Consider the following 11502-nt stretch of genomic DNA (forward strand, 5'->3'; position numbering starts at 1 on the left):
TGGGCATGTTGGTTACATGGTGGTAACTGAGGCTATTTGGAGGTATTCGACTAAACAGGTGCTTGTGAAGTACATCTTATTATTTTTGTCATACCGCACACATTTACCATTTGCATTTTCACGGTATATCTGTTTTATTTTTCTCTGAATATTCATTTGTGTACTGCAATAAGAATGCAAAAAAACAAACATGCATATCAGGTATATTTTTCATTATATGGCACAATTAGGCTTTGCACCTTATACCAATTTACAGAATTACTTTTGCCAGTTAATGTTCAATACATATCACTTTTACCCTAATGGTATGTTCACTTGTGACATGTAGCGCCAAAGTAATATTTGTACGCAAGTGCATAACTAACTGTTGTCAGGCTCCATAGTCTGTATACTCACCACTTCGGAGATCCCTGCTCTACTCTTCTAAATATGTGCAGAGTATCAGTGCATGTGCATTTGAGCCCCATTTGAACCTTTATCACAGTGGAACTGAAAGCCCGAACGGGGCTCCACTGTGTATCCTCAGAAGTGCAGTGTACAATAAAATGTTCAAGTAGGCTGGACTGGAGGTTGCTACCAACAGTATTTCCTGCATGACAGACAGAATCTGGGTTAAGAAGACTCTGATCATCTCAGCCACAGCACTAGTGTATGTGTATGTGAGGACATGATGTTTATGACCCTGCTCCCCAAACATGCTTTACCAGTTAAAAGGTCATTTAAAAAATCATGTAGTTAAAAAAACCTAAATTTTTTACAGTTGAAAAAATGGTAACGCCCAGACACAAAAACATATTATATTTACATTTTACAATGGCTAACAGATACAGTATGCCAAACCTGCACATATTTGATATTCCTGTAGATGCTAGTCGCAGTAAAACAAGGAGTATATTTTTTGGGCTGATTTAATTTTAAAGTAGTAGCTAAGGAAATAATTTTAAAATGCACATTAGTATTTACCCTGTTTTCTAAAATAATACCCATAAATTGAAAATTATATTTTCTTAGCTATGAGATACAAAAACCCTGTCTAAAAAAAACCCATATACATACATATGGTTAGAGTGAAAAATAAAAAAAGCAGAATGAAAAAGCTAGGACCTCCTATAGTACAATATTGGCACAGACCCACAGCACCCAAATCTAAAATCACCAATTCTTAGTAAAAACAGAAGATTGTGCACAAATACTTTGGTTTTGTTCGGCCATTACCACTTACATTATGAACACACTGTCAATACTTGGTGGTAATAATTTCAAACCCTGGTTGGACCCTGAATGCATAAGTTGGATTATTTGTCCATCCTGCGCTTGAAGGCAGTATTGTGAATACTGACAGTGTGGTCTTCATAGATGACTATTTAGAGGTCTGCTGTTGCTACCCTTACCTCGCTCTGAATGCAAAGAAGGGCAGTGTACCGCATACAGTTGTCTATCCACACTTGGGATAGGTTCCCTTGGTGTTTCTGGTACCTCTTTTATACAACTTGCCGTTTTAAGTTTTGTTATCATTTAATGTACTTTAGAATAATGTATATTCAGTATGTGCAAAAATAAAGTTACAAAATTTATCATAGCCATGTAAAAAAAAAGTAACTTTTATACTAGTGGAGAAATAAATATTTTGCTAATTATAAATAATGTTGAAATAGAAGTAAATAAAAAGAAGAGCTTTCTGGATATGGCTGACATGGCAGCAGATGGAGCACTGGGCCTGTGGCCAATAAGATTCCTGGTAAATAGTCCTGCAAGAGGAAATCCACAATGATGGTTGTAATTATCTGAATTGCATGGGTCAGTTTTATAAGGTCAAGGGAAAGGGATATTATTTATCTTGTCCACTCAGTTAACGGGTGAGTTTATTTATATCTAGCAAAGTTTTTTAAAAAAACCTCTGTAGAAGGAGGAGCCACCAACCTGATGTGGCCCTGCTATGAGAGGGGCCCCAAGAAGTTACTGGGCTTGGGCCTAAAATTCCTCTTGGCGGCCCTGCCAAGAGGAATTTGGACTAACTGTTTTTTCCAATATTATTTACTTTCAACTAAATTGATTATCCTCAGCTTCCAGTGATCGTTCACGCTATGTCTAGATCCCGTTTTCTATCTATCAGGACATAAATTTATTATTTATTCACTTACTTATCCATTGTCATTATTTCTGCATGTTAACTCTTTACATTTTTTTATATCATTGAAGCCGTTATTCTGTCTACTTCAATTTGTTTCATTTTGTTATTTACTTATATCTGTGAAACCGGTCTCCTTTGATGTTATATATCGTTAATTATTTTTTCTGTAGGATTATGTTTATTTATATTTATTTATTTATTTATATAAATTGGTTACAATATTCCAGATTTCAATTTTCATTTTATTGTAGGAATTTGTATATTTTATTTTATCTTTCAATTAGCGCTGTCAGGTGCTTTTCTGTTTTCAAGAATTATAGTGTGTACAGCTCAATGAAACAAGACTAAGTAATTAAATAAAATTCACCCACCTTTAAAGTACATACAAGAGGCCTTAATCATAAGTGTTCTTAGTTAAAACTTCTGTGTGTTAATTGTGACTTGAAAGAAACAAAAAGCAAAGCATAGAGTAATTCTGTATATAATCATTTGCTGAATAAATATAAGTGGAATTCCTCACCTAATGTAGATGAGAAGACTTGTGTCTCACTGTTAACACGAACTCCTCAATCTTGTGAGCATGTACTCACATTAAATAAATAATATTGTTTCGTCCAATCAATCGCTTCCTGATCCACCAAAGTAAAGGCAATAAAATTGATGTTCTTTATTCTTCGACTGCTTCTATCTTAGAAAATGGCGACTGGAGAGTCTTTGACCCCCATGTATTGTGTAATACCATAATAATAAACATGCTGTATATGTAAATATTGGAACAAAGCATTAGGAAGCATTGCATCCTTGATTATTATATCACAAACAGTATCTGTTTTATTCCCCCTTCCCAAGGCAGATGGGCACCTGGAACTACAGTAGTTACATACTTTGCCTAAGCATGGAGTGTATTTTATAGGAAGAGAATCCTATTACAAGGGAATCTCAGTATTGCAGTATTAAATTAGCCAATGTTTAGGGAGCAATTTTACTGAACGAATCTGAATCTGATAGCACTGATTAGCAAGCGGCATTGCCTAAAATACTGGTTATTCCAAATCAGGAATGCTGGGAGGTGTGTACAGGAGATACTACAGGGAAGCTAATTTGACACCTATCTGTAATAACATATCAGCTAGCATTTTAAACAAGTGTTATAAGCTATAACAAACAAATCTGGCAATAAAGCAGGAAGGAGCTGGGGACTGGGCTAGGGGGAAGAGCAGAGGTCATAATTGCCAACTATCACAAGGATGGCTCTGGGAGATCAGGGGGAGGTTGTCGTGTTGGTGGGTGGGGCTTAGTGTGTCACATCATCTGGCCCCACCCCCTAAGCAGCAATCACCTGTTCTGACCAATTGTGGGAGGGAGCGGGGCCATGATGATGAGCAATTTGCATCCTAAGCCCCTCCCCCGCCACATTAATATTTAGATTATTAGAATCCGGGAGGTTGACCTGCTCTCCCAGAAATTCGGGAGTCTCCCGGACATTCCGGGAGATAGGCAACGATAGCAGAGGTCTGTTATCAAGACTTAGGAATGTTTAATAAATATTAGTAAAAAAGCAGTTATCCTTTAGGCTAGATGTCTATCTCAGCTGGTAGCTTTAGGGAGATCAAATTAGATAAACAGTCTGCACTTGTTTGTTATACAGTTTTGTACAAATGTATACAGTTTCCTGTCCTGTGTATTACTAGAACTGCAATAAGTGAAAAGTCTCTTCCATTGCAAACATTTTGATTAATTCAGTATATTCCTTACATTGTTATTGGTAGTTTTTTGCTATAAGAAACAACGTTTTCCATTTTCTTAACTTATCATCATCATCATCATCATCATACATTTGTACATTGTTCACAGATTGCTGAACTTGTCGCTACAGAATTTTATGACCAAGGAGATAAAGAGAGACAGGAACTGAATATTGAGCCAATTGTAAGTGTGAACTCCATGGTATATTTGTATTAGTAATTAGAGCCCACTGAAAAGTAAAATAAAGGAATGCACTGTGGTACCTATTACTAATCATATTGGACCCTTTGGGCTAGATTTACTAAGCTGCGGGTTTGAAAAAGTGGGGATGTTGCCTATGGCAACCAATCAGATTCTAGCTTTCATTTTGTAGAAAGTACTAAATAAGTGAAAGCTTAGTAAATCTAGCCCTTTGACTCTTCATGATTGGGATGTGATTTCCTTTCAGGATCTGATGAACAGAGAGAAGAAGGACAAAATACCCAGCATGCAGGTTGGATTCATTGATGCAATATGCTTAGAGCTCTATGAGGTTGGTACAAAATAACTGTTCTGCAATTGTGTATTATTTAATCATTATTGTTAAACACAACATATGCAGCCACATTGTTGTGCTTGTTCCGTGGCTGAATAAAACCTTGTACTGTAGTGATCCTGCAGTCAGGGCACATAAAATATAAACAGTTACAGCATATAGAGAATGTAGTAGCCAAGCTACACCCCAGATTTCTACGGTTTTAATGGACCACAGAAGCATTGCTACATTTTGTCTGGCTTCAGATCGCCTGATTATTAAGCACTAGAATTCCCTTTTTAGTTTACACAAAGCACCTCTTTAAATTCTTAAACTTCCATCCAAGAGTGGAAGAGATGCTCCAAACCTGATTTTGAACTAGTACTAGTAGTAGTACCATGAGCTGAGTTATAAGATATTACATTATTATGTTTTTTTTAATACTTAGGAGTCTATTTATAAAGTGGTAAAGAGCCTAAAGTCAAAGTTCCTTCACCACTTTGTCCTATATAACGTCTCTGATGTTAACCCACTTACCCGCGATTAACTGTGAAGACGGCTAAAAATCCATATACATCAGGCGGTGAAAAGCTTATCTTTTCGTCACTTGTAATAAAACTCCATCTGTACAATATATGCACGGCTGGTGAGGATTTTACATAGAAGAGACAATCCCCCGCCAGCCAGGAACAAGCTACTCCCTTTCCTGTTTAATTGCTGCAAATGGTCCCTTGTAAAGTCTATTATAATTTATTATAATTTAATGCTGGCTTACATTTATGGGCATTAATAAACAATTTGGTAATAAATATGTATAAATTGATAAATTTAGCATTATGGTAGTGGATGAGGGTTGGATGGGTAGATTGATGGGGAATTATAAACCACATGTCACTTAAATTAATAAATAGGGCTTTTAAAGAATCTTAAAGATCTTTTGGCTGTGCATACACTGCTGAGGGCTGGCATCGGAGCACTTATTCCCAGCATTACACTATAGATGACAGTAAATGGAGAGGTCTCACCAATAAGGGCTTTTACATCACCCATCACCAAGCAAGGGAGGCAAAAATACTTTGTGGATCACTGCTAAAGCCAGCATTGTTCGGTGTACCTAACGCCAATATTGGGGCCAGGATCATAAATAGACCCCTTAAACTAATGTTGCCTAATTAAAATCCTTATGCTGTCTACTAGAACTTACTGACATAACTCCTGAGGCTTAAAATAGGACTTCTGCCTGAAATTTCGATTTAGCAGATAGGTTATCAATAACTGACTCTCCTAAGCAACATGCATACCATGTAAATACTCAGTGAAATTCACAGTTTTTCATGGCTACAGCGGTTGCGAAAGAAAGTCAGTTATTGTTGTTATTATTATTATTATTATTATTATTATTATTAATAATATTATTATCTTTTATTTATAAAATGTCAACATATTGTATAGTGCTGTACATTGAGGGAATCATGATGCAAACAAATCACATACAATGACATGAAACAGAAGGTAAAGATGGTTCTGCCTAAATGAAATTACAATGTAAGAGCTGGGAAGAACACTTGATACATAAGGCGGTGGAATATTTGTAAATGTTTTATATTTGTGGAACGATGAATATGTTGGAGGTTAACCACAGAGCTGATCTGAAGAGCGGCCATTACCAACAGTTATTTACAAATATCTGTTAAGGGGCAGCAAGAGTGTAATTCTGAGACTTCAACAGCCCATTTCAGGGAGAAATCCTATTTCAAGTATCAAGTGATATTCCTGTAAATTGTAGTAACCAGCATGAATATTTTAATAATTACTTTTTTTTAAAAAAAGTTACTATTTAAATAATATAGTTATAATAATAATTTAGAAATAGTTGTTATGAATAGTTGTAATGTTTTGCTTCATGAAAGCATTTAAATGAAGTTATTTCAAGATGCATTAAAATGTTGCTAACTTCTAAGCTTACCAACATTCTGCATTAGAGAGAGATTGGTGATGCAGTGGTTTACTCTAAAATTAACACTTGCATAATTTTTTTTACAATTCTTTATTTTGTACGGTCGAGCAATAGCAAACATACATTATAACAGCAGGAAAAAGTGTCTGGTCAAACAGATCGGTGGTCATCGTATTACTGATGACCACAATTCCGACATTCTTTATCCCTAGTAAAGAAAAACGATTGCACAAAAAAACGAAGAAAATACAAGCAGACTTGCCTGAAAGCCAAGATGCAGATGTCCGATGGCACCGCAGGCTGACAGGCAGTGATTCTGATTGGACAGCTCTCCGGCACTTGAGTGTGACGGGTACGCGACTTAGATGAATGTTAATTTAAAGTGGGAATGTCTGGACCCCACAGGCTAAGTGTTGGAACACTTCTGCTTCTGTTAACTTTGTTTTTTTTGTGCAATCGTTTTGTTTTTTTTGTAGGGATGAAGGATGTCGCAATTGTGGTCATCGATATCCCGTACCCATCCCTTCTGCAAAGAGCCATGGGGCCTTTACTTGATTACTACATGACTTCTATCATGGAGATAATAGGTGATTTCCTCCATGGCTGCTATGGGCCAGATGTGTTTTTTAAAAGCCGTGGAAGAAGGGAGGAGAAGGCTATTATGGGACATGACCACCAGCTCCTCCAATAATCAGGAGAGGCAGAAGAGAACATTTTATTATGTCTCACTGGTGTATAGTTTGTAAGAGGTTTCTTTAATCTCTGCAAATATAGAGCTTTTAGCAATTCCTGGTCTCATGTCCTTCCATGCCTCCTCATCTGGCGGGGCCAGGATCCCTCTCCCATTCCATATTGTGGCGATTTTGCTCACATAAGGCAGCTTCTATCAAAATGCCATATGTTTGGGATATCATTCCTTTAACACTTTTATAAATTTAATCAAACTTTTCTAAATTTTCATTTATTTTCACTTGGGACACTATTAAGCAATGCACTTGACTTCTCATTGGTAAATTCCACTGTCAGTCACCACGCTGCTTAACCAGGGGCTGCAAGAGAAGGCGCATGGTCATAGGCTTCAAGCTGTTCTTCTGCATCCACTATGATTATCAGGGAGATCTGTGGTGGGGTTAGGGGTTGGCTTTGTGTGACCACAGACCAGGTTCCCACCTCATCTCATATGAAAAGTAACTTTCTATTATGTTTAATGATCGAGTGCATATTTTAATTTTGGACATTTTCCTAGGCCTTAACACAAGTATCTGAGTCTTGTTATCCACTGCTCGAAGGCTGTCTAAAGAACAAGCAGAAATGGCAAGTTTTAGCAGAGCAGCAAGAGAAGAGTCTGGTGAACGGAGACAATAGCCAGCCGAAATTGAACTGTGACATTGATTAAGTAAAAAGCAAATTATAGTCTTGTGGTACAAAATAGTATTACACTGTTTGGAATACAAAATATATTTTGCCACTGTCATATTTATTAATCTCACATTTTCGTTTAAGGAAATAATAATAAAATGTAAATTGAGTTACATTGTAATATTTTCTAGAGAAGCAATATATTTTCTGATGTGTGTAAAATTACACCTACCATATGGAGGCTCGTAGGAATGTCATCTTGATTCCTTTTTGTATTGTCCTCTCAGGACCAGTGCCTTAATGCAGGGGTACCATTTTTTAATTAACAGAAGATCACCTGTCACCTATAATAACACATAGGGCTAGATTTACTAAGCTGCGGGTTTGAAAAAGTGGGGATGTTGCCTATAGCAACCAATCAGATTTTAGCTTTCATTTATTTAGTACCTTCTACAAAATGACAGCTAGAATCTGATTGGTTGCTATAGGCAACATCCCCACTTTTTCAAACCCGCAGCTTAGTAAATCTAGCCCATAGAGTGTATTAACAATGCCTGTATCTCTGCACACAATGATAGCAAGATCAAGCTACAAATGCTATTCAAAGTTATATCAAATTTGTGTTTAGCATATTGTTCTTCGTTGGCTGGAAAGAGTGGCTTCTAGATAATAAGGGTATTACAAGTCACCGAGAAGCTTTATAGCCATGCACAGGCATGAGGTATTGTGGGGTTTTTATTTGATATAGCACACAAATCTGAAGTGCAGATCCTTGTTTTTCTGTAGTTGTGTGTTTTAGATTCCTTAAAGCACTTTACATATAATAGTATTCCTAGTACTAAATTTAAATGTTTATTTTTTTTTATGATTACACAGAGTGACATTATTCACTGAAAATATTTTATAGCACTTTCTACCAGAAGCATGTACCACCAATTGTAAGATATAAGGACAGGAAGCAAATAATCATTCCCTCTAGAGTAGACTTGGAAAAATTTATAACCAATGCCAAAAGACTGGTATGTCTAATGGCCAGACTGAATAATAGGTTGGAGGGCTTTAGAAAAGTTGGGTCTTTCTGGGATTATTATGTGGAAGGATTAGGCTAATATCTAAACATTATGGTACTTTACTGTCTCAAATATGCTTTCAATTTTCTAAAATGGTACATAGGATAATATGGTGATATCCAGATGTGTGTTTTGATTATATTCTTTTCTTTTTTTTTGGGGGGGGGGGGGGGTTATTTCACTGTTAATTTGTACCATTTGATCCAAGAATGATCCAGAACACGTGTTTAAGTATGGACAGAATCATATTAACTAATATGCTCTTTTTTGTACTTCTGTGCAATATTTTATTGTTGTCAATTGTATGTACGTTTTCTTGTTTTATTGAAATGCCAAATACATTTAATAAAAATAAGGATATTAGAAGTTACCCAGGAGTTCTGTTATAAAGGCTGCAGGCTGAGTACTGTTACACCAGTCACAGAAGACCAAGGTGACTTCTAACTTTCTTATTTTGTGATTGAGGGGGGGTGGAGGTATTGTTTTCCATTCAATGCACAACTTTTAATTTGAAACACATTAGGTTGCTTGTATTCCATTCGGGAATTCTTTCACAATGACTTGTGACAAAGGTAGAGATAGAGATGAGTGAAGTGCCATGACATTTTGAGCAAATCAAAATTGACAGCTGAACTGGCTATTTTGGAGTGCTTTGCCATTTTGCCGAGCAGCCATTGCGTAGTGAATTTGGGAAAAGACAGTCAATTCATTCTGCTTTGATGTGGGTTTTGAATTCTGGGTGGAATAAAATGATTGGGGGAATTCAGCAAGGAACAGGGCCAGATTCTGCTGGAGAAAATGCCCAATGGGGTGAGTATTCCACAAACCAGCGTGGAAATATTCACTGATCAGTGGACAGAAGTAGCAACTTTACTCTCTAAATATAAGTGATGACATCACTACTTACCGAATATAAGGATATAATTTACAGGAGACATTTCATGTGTTTTACAACAACAGTAATCTGCAGGAGATTATTGCACCAGATACATTACTTATATATGTCAACTTCCTACAATAATCAGTTTATTTACTATGTTGGACTTCTTTATATGGCCAAACATAAACCAACCCAGTGTACAAATACAGTATAAATATTACTTTGTTTACAGTAATGCTTAAAAAATAGACACAAGTTTGGGTTGTGTTTAATCCCGAGAACACCCAATTTCAGATATTAGTTACACATCTGTTAATGTAACATTCTGTGGCAAGTAAGATTTAGCCATGAGCTGTTAAAAATACATTTAAGGGCACTTGGTTTTTATTAGGATGATTTTCTTTATTACTAAGTGCCTCTTTATTTTGCTAGTCTTTCTGTTTATGTCATGCTTATCTACCAATGTAGTGTAGAGTCAACCAATATTTTAGCCAATGTGAGCCACAGGCTGTATTAGTGAAGTCCTGGTATACAACTATAGTGCTGAGTGAATCATCAGCGCTCGACCCACATCCAAGCCTGTGACCGGCAGTATTACCTGCTTGTACAGTAACCTAACCCACCTGAATGGGACTAAATGTCATCTAAGTCATCTAAACACGCCTCTTGCTTAAGAGTTAGACTTGCCTATTTATGCATCTGACTGCAGGAACCTGTGCCTGGGGTTCTTATACAGCCTGTATCTTGCTAGATATTATGGACTTAGCAAGTTCTATTGGGACTGGTAATTTTACTACAGCTGTTTGAACGTGTTCCCTAACACAGTGATTTCAAATAATTAAAATTAAGCTCCAAAATGACCTACTCACATCATGGGTACCCAACCTAGTACAGCTTGATCAGTTAATTCATTTAGAAACATTTTGACTTCACTGAACATGCTGATGAGTGTGTTGTATTTGTAGAGATGAACAACACAACCACATTTTACTTTCCATAACCTAAAGCTGGTCACACACACAGTACATTGTAATCATGCTCATTACCTGAGATTGTTTCCTAGATTACGCAAATGTGTGTCTGCTCTGTCAGATTGCACGTGCTGATTAAAAACTATTGGAATAAAAACAATCAATGTGATATGTGTTTCAGTTGCATATTGAAATGTCTGTTTTTTGGAGACAAAAAGTATTGATGGATATATGTGGCCAGTTTCACCAGTTGTGTAAACAATTAAGCCAACAATAATCAGTACAAATTTTGAAAAAAAAACTTGAAAATGGCATTCCAGTAATTTATTTTTTTGTAGGTACTTTAATGGGAAATCCAATTTTTTTTATTTTTGATACCTATATGTAATTCAGTAATACATGAATTGTGTTAAATGTTTTATAATGTCTATGTAATGTAAATTGTTTTAAAAAGTTTTCAAAACTGACACACAGTCATTTTAATAAGCACTTGATGCAATGATGCACTTAATGGTTTCTTTTAAAAGCTATATTTTAGTATAGAAAAAATATTTACATTAACAAGAAAAAATGAAATGGTGAAATTTAAGTCCATACTTTAATTTTAAATATGCTGTATAACACAGATGATTCTACATGTGTCTACAGATAAACACACATAGTCAGGGCTTTTATAAATCTGCATTACAACCAAAGAAAATATTTTCTTAATGGGGGGAGTGTGAGCGGGAAGGACTATCACAAGCCGCAATCAAGAGGTTGCAGCTTGTGATTGGTTGTCCCACTCACTGACCCGTCACATGACCATTTAATTTTTGTTTCACAGGTTACCATTAAGGAACATTTTTTTTTCTTGGATGCAATGGTAGTTTTA

The 11502-nt window shown here is 36.1% G+C and overlaps 1 protein-coding gene across 6 annotated transcripts in view; it reads left to right on the forward strand.

Annotated features, from left to right (window-relative positions):
• PDE5A (phosphodiesterase 5A) overlaps positions 1-8061 on the forward strand; it is a 130851-nt gene extending 122790 nt beyond the window's left edge. For all 6 annotated transcript variants that reach the window (XM_075200328.1, XM_075200330.1, XM_075200327.1 and 3 more), the window contains 3 exons: positions 3986-4060; positions 4326-4409; positions 7595-8061. In XM_075200328.1, the coding sequence (XP_075056429.1) occupies positions 3986-4060; positions 4326-4409; positions 7595-7744 (309 nt within the window). In that variant the 3' untranslated portion in view covers positions 7745-8061. The remainder of the gene's footprint in view (positions 1-3985; positions 4061-4325; positions 4410-7594) is intronic.
• Positions 8062-11502: the final 3441 nt, after the last annotated feature.

The sequence above is a fragment of the Mixophyes fleayi genome, chromosome 1 (genome assembly GCF_038048845.1).
Source record: "Mixophyes fleayi isolate aMixFle1 chromosome 1, aMixFle1.hap1, whole genome shotgun sequence".
NCBI classification, from domain to species: Eukaryota; Metazoa; Chordata; class Amphibia; order Anura; family Limnodynastidae; genus Mixophyes; species Mixophyes fleayi.